Source organism: Thunnus albacares, chromosome 22 (genome assembly GCF_914725855.1).
Source record: "Thunnus albacares chromosome 22, fThuAlb1.1, whole genome shotgun sequence".
Lineage (NCBI taxonomy): Eukaryota > Metazoa > Chordata > Actinopteri > Scombriformes > Scombridae > Thunnus > Thunnus albacares.
The window spans coordinates 15,470,708-15,486,835 of NC_058127.1; the positions used below are offsets into that span (position 1 = coordinate 15,470,708).

The 16,128-nt window shown below is 37.7% G+C and overlaps 1 protein-coding gene across 5 annotated transcripts in view; it reads right to left on the minus strand.

The window, feature by feature from the left end:
- Positions 1 to 4,536: 4,536 nt before the first annotated feature.
- The window catches only part of elavl2 (ELAV like neuron-specific RNA binding protein 2), a 39,918-nt gene continuing 28,326 nt past the window's right edge, over positions 4,537 to 16,128 (minus strand). For 4 of the 5 annotated variants that reach the window (XM_044341351.1, XM_044341354.1, XM_044341352.1 and 1 more), the window contains 4 exons: positions 14,582 to 14,735; positions 10,757 to 10,982; positions 10,012 to 10,050; positions 4,537 to 7,177 (listed from right to left, as the gene is read on the minus strand). In XM_044341351.1, the coding sequence (XP_044197286.1) occupies positions 6,847 to 7,177; positions 10,012 to 10,050; positions 10,757 to 10,982; positions 14,582 to 14,735 (750 nt within the window). In that variant the 3' untranslated portion in view covers positions 4,537 to 6,846. The remainder of the gene's footprint in view (positions 7,178 to 10,011; positions 10,051 to 10,756; positions 10,983 to 14,581; positions 14,736 to 16,128) is intronic. The other variant, XM_044341353.1, reaches the window with a different exon arrangement.

Here is a 16,128-nt window from a genome sequence, read left to right on the forward strand (position 1 = left end):
CCACCCCAATCAGTTTAAAGGCCTTTTCATTTAAAATGTTCAAGAGTGCTTCATTGGTGGATGAAAGACAATGTTCTACAGAAGACAAATACCCTACTGTTAATCAGTAGAGTGAGATAAATTACAGTCCCAGGCTAACTGATATAAAATGCAACCTGTATGGTCTAGCAGCGCTGCTGTTGCTCCCAAATCTGTCCAAGAATTTTTTTTATTTTTTTATCTACAACTAATTGTATTTTCAGACAAAGAATGGGCAAATGTAACATCAACACAATGTTTTAGTAATTAAAGATTTCTCCAATGAACCATGAGGGGCATGACTGTGTCATTGATGACGTTTACTACCCTTGCCCTTTTGTTTGACGGAAAAAGCAAAAAAGATTCTTCTTTATTACATGAAGAAATGTATGTTTTGAGACAAAATTGGCTCAATATATATTAATGAGAAAAAAAGATTTTACACATATTTGAGTGGCAGCAGATGATAGTGTCCTCATTTTCAGATGGGCCATCGAAAATCAACAAATTTAGTTAAAAAAAAAAACTCACACCTGTCACACCTGAAAACTACACATTGTAAAAGCTAGAATCAGAAACTTTGATAGCCAATAAATCTACAGACATAATGTCCAACTTGACAAAGAACATAGTCTTGGAGTAAAGCGGACCTGCAGTAAAAAGCAGACATCTCTTGATGAGACTATTGTAAGAAAAAAAATCTAATCTTAACTGAAGCTATTCAAAGTTGTCATGTATTAAATATTTTGATCCTAAAATACTTTAGTTTTAATACTTTTACTTGCCTCATGTTTAAGTTACACTACAGTATGTCTATACATCTTAGCATTTACATCAGAACTTTCAAAACATACCAATTTTATAGCAATAATCTTTGCTATAAAACTCCTATTATCTCATCTATCAATACAAGGACACAAGCCCTCAACATATACAATAGGAGAAAACCATGAGATGAAACAGGCCTTTGTGTCTCAGTTATGCTGGAGAATCTGAACAGGAGGGTAGTTGCAAATTATAAATGGGCATAATAGAAAAGCAGGTGGACTATAAATCACGGTGGCAGACAGACCATACATGCAAATGTGTTTACATGCATCTGCTGACATCAGCAGCTCTGGACAAAATGTACAAGCATGTTTTATTTATCTTCTGGCCCATTACATACCATGCTACAGTACGTTAGGTTTGCGGGTGCAAGGGGGTTATGACGGTGAGCAGCAAATGGGTGGCATGATAATGGAGGGACCATCTGTGTGACCCTTTTCTTCATTAACACAGAATAAAATGTAGGGTAGGGTAAAGAGAAAGTGTATAGAGGACACACTGCTGGAGCTCAAATCTCTACGATTGACCAAGTGGGAACTGCAGGTCAAAGCAACATCAGTTTACAGTTTACATAGGCATCCAGGAAAAAGGGTTTTTTATACACTAGAAAATCCAACGACTAGCACTAAAGTGTAAAAAAGCCTAATCAAAATATCACAGGCAACCTAAACCACATTGTACTACTCCTTAGACAGGTTTTTCCTAACTGGGGGTTCTTCTGCTGTTGCCAGAAGGAAAGTTGAAATAGTTGGCTAAAAGTAATGAATAAATGGTCAAAATAGCTGGCTAAAAACAATGGGAAAGAGACAACTAGAGGGAATTGATAAATAGTATATATTGAAATAAGTAGATAACGGATAAAAAGTTGAAAAATAATGAATAAAATACAATGAATAAATGGTTGAACTAGTTGGCCAAAAGGAATGCATAAAGAGTTGTATTAGGTTAGCTAAAAGAAATGAATGAATAGTTGAATAATGTGACAGAAATGTTTGAAAAAGCTAAAGGATAAACAAAATAGTTAGCTAAAAATAACAGATAAACAATTGAAATAGTTAGCTAAAGTAAATGCTTTAACAGTTGAAATAGTTGGCTACATGTATGGATAAATGGTTGAAATTGTTAGCGACATGAAAGTAATGAATAAATAGTTGTAACATGCAACTTCTGCCACTGAAAGTAGTGCAAATGCAAGTTTAACCACAATGACAAATATTGGCAGTTCAGTTGTATGGAAGCATTATTGTACCAATATCCACTTTTATAAAATTATCAGTGTTAAATAATGTCTTGTCAAAAATCAATTTAAATGAATACATTTAAAACATGGTGGGTACTGTTGATGAAATTCATCTGACAGGCTGACAAAAAAGGTTGGGACCCACTGCTGTAGATAGACAAGATGGTACCACAGCAAGGTAATGACTTTTTCTCCCTTTAGTTTTGCCAATGGCATTTTCCATCAAAATACACAGTGTAATATTTTGGCCTTTTGCATAGCAGGCACTGAGACGTCACTCAGGATAAAATGGTATACTCTTCAAAGTTAAAAGCTCATTTTTGTCCCTTGTGCTTCATCTTGTGATCTGAAGGACTGCTTGTCCAAAGCAGTCAAAAAGAAGTCAAAGTAATTTTCAAGCATCAGTCAGAACACTGATGATTCAGTCTGCTGCTTGCAGAAACCCACAGACTAAAAATGTGTTCTTTACATCAAATAAGGATATGACATCAACTGTGATGGCCATTAACTACTAAAGCCTCTTGCCTAATCTTGTTTTTAACGGCATGTAATCACAACATATAGCTTGAAGATGTCCAATCATGTAACTTGTCTACCATGATGAGACCAGTTTCAGTTAGGAGAAGAGCCTCAAACAAGATAAGAACCAAACATGCCGTCACTCAGCTCAAAGCTCCTCACATCAATATCTGTTTCCAGTAAAGCACAGCAAACTCGACAAGTGCCATGCAATCTTAATATTGACAAAAAGGATGCTTTTAAACAGCATAAATGACTCCTTTCAAACTAAAAACTGCTGTCAGGAAAGATTACTTGTGTTCTAACATGCAGGCTAATGGAACAGTAAATATCGTAGAGACTGAAAGCTTGTTAAGCAGCTACAGATTAGCCTCCTTATCTTCTGCTAGCCACACAGAGTGCTAGAATGACTAGATGATGGAGCGTGCTGTAAATATTGTTTTCATTAAATTGCACATCAAGCTGGAACTTTTTTCCCCTCTCCAAACAGTGAGTACTTTAGAGAAGCTTTTCTTTACAAAAAGGTGGTGTGGTTTCCATCTGCGTCCTTGCAATGCCCCTAAAATGACAGTCGGGCAGTGTGAGGTGTCAGCGCGGTAGGGAAGCACACTTCAAAGCAGGCCATTTCATCTTCAGCGAGGCTGTCGGCCTCAAGTGGAGCATGAGATAAAAAAAAAAGAAAAAGGGGAAAAAAAAAAAAAAAAAAAAATCAATACTCTATATCAGGCTTCTTCCTTCAAGCCTTGTGCTGCTCTTTGTGACAGCACATTCAAGCCAGCACCTGAACTCTGCCTCAATTATCTGTTGAGGTTACTTGGAAACAGATCATTTTTTTCAGACATTTGATTTTGAAAGCTTTAAAATGACGTGTATTTATACTACTGTGTATTTGTCCTTCCTTTAACTTCAACCTGTTGTGCAATGAAAAGGTACAAGACAATGTAAAAGATGGCAGCTACAATTTAAGGTCAGAGATTCAACTTTACTCCTAATCACAGTAGCAATTGACAAGTGTAGCATTCATCGCTAGAACAAAAACATGGTCTCCTTAGAGCTATTTTGAAACAAAAGCATGAGATAATGTCAATAATTCACAAAGAAAAAAGATGAAATGTCCCTGATGAGTATGTACTGAATCAGGTCACATTAAAGGAGTATTTTGACATTTTGGGAAATACATTTTTTTGCTTTCTTGCTGAGAAAAAGATGAAAGGATATCACATCTCAACATATCACATATCTGTATGGTAAATATGAAGCTGCAGCCAGGAGACGGTTAGCTTAGCTTAGCACAAAGACAAGTAACAGGGGAAAACAGCTAGCCTGGCTCTTTCTAAAAGTAACATTAAATCTTCCTTTCAGTACGTCTAAAGCTAAAGAACACATTTTCACATTTGTTTAATCCATACATTTATACCCTAAGTATAGAAATGACAAGATACAGTGTCACAGTGCCAGTCTATTTCTTGGCCAGGTGCAGCTACTTCCTGGAGTCTCCGCTGGTGGTTGCCTGGCAATATCACAGTGACGAGGGTCCAGTGAGCACCAGTTGTCAGGTGCACCAGTAAACAGACTAGCCATTTCCCCCTGCTTCCAGTCTTTATGCTAACCTAAGCTAAAGAGCATGACTTAGTGGACAGACAAATGTGGTATCTTTTCATCAAACTCAGCAAGAAAGTTGATTAAGTTCATTTCCCAAAATGTCAAGCCATTCCTTCAAATCGTGCATTTTGCAGATTTTGAGGAACAAAGAGTTCAGCAGTTGAGTTTGGTTGTTCATGCTGCTCAGGATTCACTGGAATTAGAGGCAGATTTACAATATACATATTTCCCTGGCCAACTTTAAAATTTTTTCATTTTAAATTGGCAGAATCATTTTTTTTTTAGCAAACAGGAAAAAAGGAATGATAAGATCCATTCACAAAGCTGCATTGCCCTTCAACTTATTTATTGATGTACTGAACATGGAAAAAATCCAAAGTATCCAAACACAAAGTAAAGAACATGTACATCCTTTTAAATACTCAACAGAAGATATTCTATTCCAAAAATGCTGTGAACCAAGTCAGACTATACAACTTCAAATAAATAATCATTCTCACATTAAGAATTGAGATAAGAGGGGTGGGAGGGAACATATTTTCATTCCAGACCATCAGCACAATTTGTCAAGACCAAATCATCATGAGGAAGTTACAAAAAGAAAAATTATTTTTAATAATGGCAGGTCAGGCATGAAAAATGTAGTCCCCCACCCCACAGCAGCAAGTATCACAACTCATCTAGACTTAAAGTTTAACTTTTACAAGTAACACAAAGAAGGAATAGATAAACAAGAAAAAGCAGTTGCAAAGATAATTATATAATGCATAGCACACTGCTCATTTTAAGGGGAAGCATGACTAGTAATTGGTTTAAATACCAAGCAGGATGCAGGTGCAGTATTCAGTGCATCTAAGGCTCGACCAGCCTCCATTTGTTGTTAAAGATGAGTAAGATGTTGTTCGTCAAACTCTTGCAACCAATTTCGTGTTGTTAATGGAACTGCTTCACTGACCTTCCCCCAAAGTGAATAAAGCAATATACACCTTTTTACGATTTTAAAGACAGGTTATATGCATTACGTATATATATGAGTATGAAAAAAAAAAGTAATCAAATAGTTCAAAACTGTGGTTTATATCCATTCTTTACCACATAAATATATATCTATAATGTTTATATATAAAAAAACAAAACAAATGTCTATAGTTTCTTAATACCTTTTTTTTTTTTTTTACGAAGCAAGACTATCTACAGACCAAACAACCAACAAATTTGATGCACTGTAATGCTAGTCCATAGGACAACAAATCAAGTATTTCAACTGAAGGGAAACTGAAATTAAAAAAAGGTTAATATCCTAAATGAAAATACCTTACATACTCCATTAAAGAAAAAAGAAAACGATATATATAATATCACACTTTCCAATGAAGTCCAAACTAGAACCAAAAGAAATTTGCCAAATACCCAACATAAAAAAGGACTTATTTACATAGCTCAAAGCTCAGGAGTAATCCGTTCTTTCTTCAGACTAGTTTTCTTAAGCTGCTGCCTTCATTGGCTTGTCCTCAATCTTTCATACAAAGTATGTAAAAACCCTTATTGGTTGATATTAAGACAATCAGTCTAATGATATATTGTAGGTACACCACAAAACACCATGGGCTCCGTCTGAAGGGAATCCTTTAGGAAGAACTGATTTTTATCCCCCATTTACCTTTTAAGATATCTCCGCGTTATAATTTTGCATGCACTTTTGCGAATAAGTTGTATTTTTGTCCGTTTCCAAATTAAGTCGGAAAGCGAGCTGCTAGTCATAACAACCAGGATGACGGGGGCACCCACAGATGATTTTACAAATGAAACCAGCACTGCCATTGATTCTATAATCTAAAGATAATACAAAGATCTCAAAAGGTATCTTTTACATCATAAATCTCTCCAGAAATTTCAACCACTGCAAACTTTCTTGTAAAGTTCAAAAGCTCACAAGGTGTCATATGAAGATATTTCTCAAAGTATCCAAGTCAAAATATTTTGTTCCAGGTCCAGTAAAAAGTTTCTCCAAATTTTTCTTTTTATAAAAATAGATGCTTTTTAAACCCACATCAAAGAGGTTCTTAGCTCTTTGGCAAGGTACTGCTTTAAGAATTTTTTTTTTTTGTCTTTTATCCGTTAAATTTACAATAAGCAACATTATGCAGCCAACCAATAACCAACTCATATTACAATAAACGGAATACTTACAAAATCAACAAAATCGCAAATAGTTCAAAATAAGTACTTGCTAACCACTGAAGGCATAACGCACCTAAGGCAAATCAGGACACAGAAAAATACAAAGAAAATCACTACACATAACCTTACAAGACTTACTGTTTCAAAGCAGATGCGCAACAAAATGACAAAACCTATAGTAACGTTTTAGAGGGTCCATCTGTAAAGACAGCAAAAGAATTCAACATCACAGGCATTAAAACCTGCAGTTTTTTTTTTCCTGTTTTTAAAGTATATTGAGAAGATTCAAAGCGTAGCAATGAAAAAAAAAAAAATCACATTGTTGGACGCTAAATATTGTTTTTCTTCGTAACACTGATTTACAAAGCTGTTTACTAATGTAGAAAGTTACGGTCGATACGCTTCCATTTTCTGTTTCCATTTTCTGCTGAGTTTTCTAGAAACAATCTCAGTGGGTATTAGGCTTTGTGTGTTTTGTTGGTTTTGAATGAGACTTGCAGCACTCTGTCCCCAAGGCGGTATCCATTCAAGCTGGCGATGGCCACGGCTGCCTCGTCGTAGTTAGTCATGGTGACAAAACCAAATCCTTTGCACTTGTTTGTGTTGAAGTCGCGAATAACCTTGACGTTTGTGACAGCACCAAATGGCCCAAACATCTGCCAAAGGATGCTTTCATCTGCGTCTGGAGCCAGATTGTAGACAAAGATACACCAGCCAGTGCCTGCGTGCCCTGGGATGTTGATGCCAGCCAAGCTGGTCACCCCGTCAATGGCCATAGGGGAGAACCTGCTGTAAAATACAAAAAGTAACATGGTTCAAGGCAAGAGCCAAAATGAGAACAAAATGGGCCTTTTTATAAGATAAGGGTTAGATTTTGACGAGTCTCTACAGGGATCATCACTAGCTATGCTTCATTCTGAGCCATGTTGACAGTCATAGTGTTAAAACCTTTTCACTTCAGAATCTTTCATAAATCATTAGATGATCAAGATATTCTTTCTGCAGCTGGACAATAAGTTATGACAAGAAAAAAAAAAAGTCAGTTGAGCTGACTGTGTAGCAAACAGAGCAGTACAAGTCAACATGCTTGCACATTCAGTTATATCAGAGCTGCAGATTACAAATAGAACTTTCTATACTTTCCCTTGGAAATTGTAGCTGCTTTTTAAATCCTCAGGTGCCTACCAGGTTTCCAGAATGGACAATTTGTATACATGACATAATTATTTACTCAAAAACAAAAATTGAAATAATAATGGGAAATAAAGTGGCATATTAAATTTTGAGTTTGTGCCAATTTTGGAATAAAAAGCACGCAAAAGCCCAGGTCTTTGGTAAATGTGGTTTTACAGTTTGATGAAACAAAATTCAAAGTGCATGGAAAGGCTATGAATTATTGCAGCAGGTGTCACGTAAGATTAGCTGCTCCAGTTGGCCTCTCAGGGAACATCCACCATGACAGGTGTGCTCCCAGCATCAAGGACCCAGGGAGAGATTTGGCAACGAAGACGTCAGCCAACGAGCAGGGCAGAAAAGAAATCACAAGTCTATTGTCGCCAGTGATGGGCCTTTGAGCTTTCACAGGACTGGACTTCAATCATACTCGAGGAAGACATTCTTATAGAAACTGAACTTAGACAAACTGGTATCCTGGTGAATCCTGAAAGACATCTGATGCAACAAAGTTTAAAACAGGACAGCACTGTCCATAATAGATCAAGGTAAGAGCATGGAGCTCAAAATACATGTATGCAATTTTGTGCAATAGCAAGTAAGATTGTAAAATTCTGTCCTTTGTTATGTAGACAAGCAGTGTAGACAATGCTTTAATCTAGACATGTTGTGACATTATGTTGAGATTAAAGCACCTTACTGCATCAATGTCAGAAGCCTTACTTTATTCACAACCCTTTTGTTTTCTTTTTTTTAAGGAAGAACACGTTAAAAAATTACAGGTAAATTAAGTGTAAAGCACAAATGACTAAACTTGCTAAGTTTTACTGGTGGCAATGTACTTAAAGGGATTCAAGTGTATGTTGTACAGCCTGGCCAGTATAACAGAGGGCCGTCACCATGGCCACTCAGATATACAGCTTCATCATACACACTGGCAGCCATGTAAAAACATGTCATTTATTGAGGTAATTAAAGTGTCATTATTGCACAGTTTGTCCAGCAGTACACTTCAGAACACACAGCTTCTAACATACTGCAGCTGAGCAGACAATGTGCCATGTCTGACTATCAATTTACTGTGCAACTGCAAAATACTCTGTTACATAGAGTATATTTATTAAAGCATGGAACTAGAGCCTTGTTTGGTATCATGTACTGTTCCTGCATGTTATTAGTCACAAGTAGTAATGATGCCTCAATGTGAATTTTAAAAAGTAGGTTAATATTTATTCTGATAAATCTCGTTAGTCAAATCAAGTAGGGATCTTCCAAAGCTAGTCATGAGTGCAAAATATAGTAATATAGTATAGTAATAGTGCATCTCCTGCAGCTCAGCAAGGAAACACTATCCAGGGAATTCTGCACTAAAGTGACCCAAAATGTGGAAGAAACCTACTTGATTTGACTAAAGGAGACTTTAAACTGTGCGACAACAATGATTGTGTATTGTAAGTCAAAATAAACAAGTGCAAGATGGGTCTAATAAAATACTGGTAGCAATCTGTGTTAGACTGCACTATATTAATTTAAACCATGTCAGATTGTGTAATGAATGCGTGGTCAATTACCAGCACTGCAATGGAAGTAGAAAAAAAAAGTGATGCCAACCAGTGTATTCCGCATCATTTCATGTTGATTAGTTGGTTTGTAAACATGGGTCCTAAAAGACAAATAGTGAAAATTTGGTCCTGAAGTTCTGAGACCATCAGGATTTTTCCTCAGGCTGTGTTTGGTCGCGAAAGCTCCAAATCAGCTGTCTGGGGACGTGTTTCACAGTGTGATCTAGGAGCACAGTTTCGGATTGACTTCATACATTTGACTGCTGAAGCCTCACATTATCTTCAGCTGAACTTGCATGAATGCATTTTCACACAGAACAACTGAAGTTAATTGCCCCAGCACTTACACTGAAACACTATAGGAAGGGACTCCTGCTGAGTGTGCAGGAATGAGTGATGAGCAGAAATGTTTTATTCCCAAAATCCGTGTCAGCCACCACAGCATCCAGCATCAGTAAGCTGTAGCATTGAAAAGCTATTGGCCAAAGAGGAGCAGGTAGCCTTCAGTGACACCCATCACTGATCTGAGGAGCATGTTCCCTACACACGAAACATAAAGCATGTGCACAATATTTACATCATCACTTGCTGCTTTTGCAAGACAAACAGCCTGATTCACTTGCACCATTTGGATTAGGTATATATGTGTTTGTACATTGTGTGTAGGGGGGTGCACACAAGCATTTTTCTTTCATCAACAACCACATATTTAATCAGTGCTACCTTATGCAGCGTTAACTACCTATGCAAGGTTGCCAAGAGCTCATGCAGGAAATAAACACAAGGAGTGAAAAAAAAGTGTTCCATCAGCTCCCTCATGTTAGGTTTGAATTTCCCACAGGGTCAATTAAAGCAGACTATGAAATCTAGAAAAGAAAATCAGTTTACCTTTTGACTCCATAGGCCATGTTCAGCAGATTGTCCAACCTAAAAATAAGACCAACACACATACACGTTACTTTCAATATACTGAATGCTTTTCGTGAGGTTGATGAATACCTTTTGACAGGATGACAGAGATGAGTAATAGTTCTGATACCATAATTAAAGTGAGTTGTTCCACTCATGCACTTCCCACAACTATCAGGTCCTTATTAACTAGTTGACTGAACGTGTTAGGTTAAGCTAGAAATATTGCAGCAAGGCTCTCATAGCTTATTACATGAAAATTAGATTTCCAGAAATGGTGATTTAAAAAAAAAAAAAAATACATTTTTGCACACCACCAAGGTCAATCAGTGGACTGAAAAGCTGATTCATTTATGGATTAATTTCCAGGTTTATGGCCACTAACTTAGGCTTATGTCAAAAAACCCAAACCACTGATTGAATTATCTCTCAGAGTATTGCTCATCTCATCTCCATATTTGTCAAAACCTACTCAAACCGAATTGTGTGGTAGGCCTACATCTGCAACAGGAGGAACACAGCAAAGTTGAAAATGTGAATATGGGGATGAATTATTCTGTCCAGAGTATTGATGAGCTCCAACACAGAATACTTTCATAATACTGCTGTGAAACAATTTAAATGCTAATTTCAAAGGCCTCATAGGGTCAGTAGATTCAACATCACTAGCAGTATTAACTCTAATCAGTGTTTTTTTTTTTTTTTTTTGGTGTGCCCCTTTTACCTGAAGCGTTGTGCCTGCTGTGCGAGGGGTCCTGGGTACCTTCGATTGGGTGACTGATACAGCTGGGACAGCAGTGCCTGGCTGGTCTTCTGGCTCGGGTTGTTCGCAAACTTGACTGTAATTGGTTCTGTGGCACCAGGCGGCTTCTGACAGTTCAGACCCTTGATGGCCTCCTCAGCCTCAACTCGCCGGTCAAAACGAATGAAGCCAACCCCTCTGGAAACGCCTGAGGAGAGTCCATGAACAAAAGATTAGTCATGTGCTGAGTTTCCGCTGACAGCTGTACAAACACTCACTCCTGATCTGCAGGGTCAACTTCACTGACATGGATCAAACAGTAATCTAGGAGTGCAAAAACAGTTCATTAGGGCAAGCATGCAGATTTCTTTATTTCACAGTGCCATGATTCTTTTTATCTGAATTTTTTTTGGTAAAATTTTCAAAGTGCAGTACATTGCTGATTGTTAGGTGCATCACTGGCCCATAATGCTGTAAATTTTTTATTGAGGCTTCACACTGAATTGAGAATCGTGAGGTGAAAATTATTTAATAGCTGAGAATATATTTGATATATTTTTCTGTATAAAGGGAGGACTGCAATTTTGAGCATTAATCAACAAGTCACTCAAAATTTAGACTCCCTCTTGGATGTTTTAGAAACATTTCTGATGTAAACAAAGCTTTAATACTGGTCACTAAGGACAACATACAATGGTGCTTGAAAGTTTGCAAACCCTTTACAATTTTCTCAATTTCTGCATAAAAATGACCTAAAATGTGATCAGATTTTCACACAAGTCCTAAAACTACATAAAGGGAACCCCAATTTAAAAAAATGGGACAAAAACATTACACTTCTTGATTTAACCGTTTCTAGTAACTGTTTATCAGCTTGGAGGAATTTTAGCCCATTCCTCCTTACAAAACAGTGTCACCTCAGGGATGTTGGAAGGCTTCCTTGCATGAACTACCCATTTCAGGTCCCTCCACAGCATTTCTATAGGATTAAGGTCAGGACTTTGACTTGGCCATTCCAAAACATTAACTTTCTTCTGCTTCAACCGTTCTTTGGTTGAGCGACTTGTGTGTTTAGGGTTGTTGTCTTGCTGGCTGACCCACTTTCTTTTGAGCTTCAGTTCACGGACGGATACCTTGACATTTTCCTGTAGAATTTGCTGGTACAACTCAGAATTCATTGTTCCATCAATGATTGCAAGCTGTCCTGGTTCAGCAGTGTTCTTTTTGGACAGTAGTGGGTTTCTCCTTGGAACTCTGCCTTGCACACCATTGATGTTCAATGTTCTCCTGATGGTGGACTAATGAATGTTGACTGTAACTACTGCAAGAGAGGACTTTAGTTTCCTAAACATTACCCTGGGATCCCTTGCGACCTCCAGGACTATTCTACACCTTGCTCTTGGTGTGATCTTTATAGATCGACCACTCCTGGGGAGGGTAAAAATGGTGTTGGATGTCTTCAATTTGCACACAATCTGCCTGACAGTCGACTGGTGGAATCCAAACTCTTTAGAAATGGTTTTGTAACCCCTTCCAGCCTGGTGAGCATGAAGAACTCTTCTTCTAAAAAGGTCCTCAGAAATCTCCTTTGTTTGAGCAATGACACACTTCCATAAACCCGTGTTGTGAAGCTCAGACTTTGATAGTTAACACCACCAACACCATTTCTCTTCTTTAAATAAGGCAGGGCCTCCCAGACTCACATTTGATAATCCTAGAGGTTCACATACTTTTGCCAAACACAAATATGTAACATTGGATCATTTTCCTCAATAAATAAATGAACAAGTAATGTTTTTATCTCATTTGTTTAATTGATGTCTAGTTTTAGGACTTACATGAAAATCTTATCACATTTTAGGTCATATTTATGCAGAAATAGAGCAAATTCTAAAGGGTTTACAAACCTTCAAGCACCACCGTACATAAATGTATACAAGAACAAAACCAAGACACTAAGAAAATGTGACCCACACCGAGAAATACTGCCAAAACTGATGCACATAAAAAAGGCAGACGCATAAACATTAGAGACCCACTACAAATCAACAAAAGTGTGCAGCGAAAACATAAAACTGGGGAACATGGGTGAACATTAGACTTGTTTTGACTGAACAATGGCAAAGATACTGAAGCTTTCCCATCAAGGGTCATTAGAAAGCAGCAGGAAAAAAACAAGACTGAAGATTGTGATGAGCACGGGCGTCCCATGAGGGCAGTAAGAGGTGAAAATAGAATTGACTATGGTTAAACATCACTGTAACAATGTTAGCAATTATAAATGACTGTACGCATACATATATGCAGCATTTCTTATTCGCATATCTTTTCCTCTCCTTCACTCTCATTTCATCCTCTTTCCTCTCATCCCTTCCCCACACATAGCCATAAATTCCCATGGCCACACGTACATTCACATCTCCCACCAACATACTGTACATAACTCTAAATCTGTCCTGGTTTTAATAACGTTCTTGTATCAGTGTCTGCTTTGTTTTGCTGTATCTATGTTCAATTTGTGCCACCTTTTGTGGCACACTGCAGTAATAAAAACAATTATAAATTCAAACTTTACACACAGCTAGAAAGGTTGCATTAAAATAGCTGCTGCTAGTAGCTCCATGGTGAGGTTATACTGATTTAAGTTGGCATTAACAATACTTCCTTATATTACTTTTTTGCTACCTAGGTAGCCACAATTCACAAGCTGCTTGTTGCCATTTATTAGAAGCCAACAAATCTTGTAAGTTCAAATGAACATTGCTCCTTTAACTTAGTTACCTCTTATTGCCCTCTTGGGTCATCCATGTATTCAACTTTATGGTCTTGTCTTCCTGCTGCCTGACAATGAGCCTTGAGCTGCAATGTGTTTGCCTTTTCCAATTTAAAAAAAAAAAAAAAAGTCCATTACTGTTATCCCCCCCATGTTTCTTGTCTTGTTGCACATTTTTTGTTGGTTTGAAAGGAGCTTGGTTTCTTGTTTTAGTGCACATTTCTTTATGTTTGTCCATTTGCTTTTGGTTTTTGTTTCAGTATTTGCAACATTTGCTTTAATTCTTGTATCCAATCCATTTTGTCCAGAGGGGCCACTTTATTAAAAGCTTCTGAAAACAGAACTTAGATTTAGTCTGTCTATCTGGTTTTGACTCTTGAGATTTTGGTGATTGGGTTTCCCCTTTATTTACAGTTGGATTACAGATTTTCCCATTAATACTAAAGTAAAATGAAAGTGAATTCTCCAGGAACAAGTGGTCCTGTGCGTTTGAAAAATAAAGACAACCATTCCCATAATGCGTGCCTGAAGGAATATACGTTTCAGCAACACACGGGGATAGAACCATTGGGAAATGTCTCAGTGAAAGATTCTGTTTATTAGTGTTTCATAAGGGCTCAGCTTCCACATGACAGCTGAGAAATAGAGAATATAACTGCTCTAAATGCATTTCATTTCTTGCCATGAAACAGGCATTGCATGTACACCTCAGGGATGGGAAGAGAAAGGGGGAGAGAGCAAGAGAAGGTAAGTGCAGGCAGAAGGGAGATTGGAGGGGGAAAAGAAATTATGAAGCATTGAGTCCTGCTACTTTACACCCATTTCATATTCTATCCATCTATGCATATTTATGAACACCTCTAGTGGAAAATTGCATTTTTGGGATCTCACACCACCACCTCTGATGTATTTCTCAGGCCTGGCTGTGTCATTTTGTTAGGGGGGAGTAGAGGGAGGTAAGAGGTAGTGCAAAAAAAAAATGAACAAAAAGGGGAAAAAGCAAAACCGTGTGACAGCTGTCATGTCCCACTCACCAGTCACCTGGTCCACCAGAATGCGTGAGGTAATGATGCGTCCATACTGAGAGAAGAGCTGCTCCAGTTCTTTCTGAGTCATAGTTTTTGGCAGGCCACTGACGTACAAATTTGCATCTCTGATGGAGGCGGAGCTTGGACGCGCATAGGAAACCTACAGGCAGAGACAGTTCACATGACCACCGGCACACTAGTCTATTACAGTTTTATCACATGCAGTACTGCACGCACACATCTCTACAACAAATTGCCTAAGATCAGGGTAGGGTATTCATCACCTTTTTGTTCAAACTAACACGAGGAGTAGAGAACATGTGCTGACCCATTTCTAGCAGAGAGAATGCAAACACTAACTTTAATTTAATCTGTGAGTTCACTTGAAATATACTCATGCCATGCTGATTGCTAATGCAAGCAAATCTAAGGGCCAATGCAGTTCCTGTTAGAGCAAAATGTATTTGCTGAAATAAAAGCCTGTTATTACTTGTATGAAAACTAAGGTGTTCAGTTTAGGGTTTAGTTTCCAGACTATATGAAATGATGTGAATGGATACAAATTTGATGTAAACAGGCAAACATTAACAGATACAGACTTGCTCCATGTGGAGGCAAATAGTCTTCCCAATTTTAAAATATTTCAAGTTCAGCAAAAGTTCTTGCTTTTCCCAAATCTGTGGAGCTGTATGAACATAAAGACGAGAGGAAAAGGAGAAGGTCTGGAGAAAATACGATAAGCAATTTGAGTTTTGGGTAAGAATTAAGATCAGTGTGAGTTGTAGCACACACACGGAGACACTCGACAGAGTTGTCTGCTAAAGCAAACATTTCTGCTGTCATTGGCTGTTTGTGACTAATAAACAGACTGTAAAGCACTCCACAGCTGCTTAATTCACTCAGATACAGCAAAAATAAAATGTGCTTCCTCCTCTCTGTCTGAGCAGCCGCTTAAGTAAGAAGACACAATGATCTGTCAGAAAATAAGCAGAACTTTGGGTTGATTTTTGTTGGAGTTTAATAGTTTTGTAAATACTGAAATGAGAAAACACCAATATAAACACATTTTAATTCTGTTGTATAAAAATACAACAGAATTAATTTACTGCTGAAAGAAAACCTCCAAGCGTCCCAATGCTATGCCAAGTTTTCTCCATTTTTGGTTTGTTTTTATAACAGTTACCACAACAATGGGATGATGTACTGCAATAATTTGTCTGCTCCACGGTCTGTGTTTGTCACCCAATTTTTCTTCGCCGAGTGCAACTTGAAGAATTACTCTTATCAGCTAAATTGACAGTGACAAATCAGTCTGTCCAGAAAAAGTTAAACTGGCACATTTTCTGTCGATCACATCAGATGGAAATCTGACAGAGAGGGATGAACCATCGCGCCTGTCTAGACAGCTCTCATTTAAAAATAAATCCAACATTTCACCAAAATTCCTACATACACGGACAGACAACAGAGCAGTGTGGCTGCCTTTTAAAACTAATCTTGCACATTGCTGTCTCTACAGTTTGTAGACCCCCCAGCACTTAGGCTAATAAATA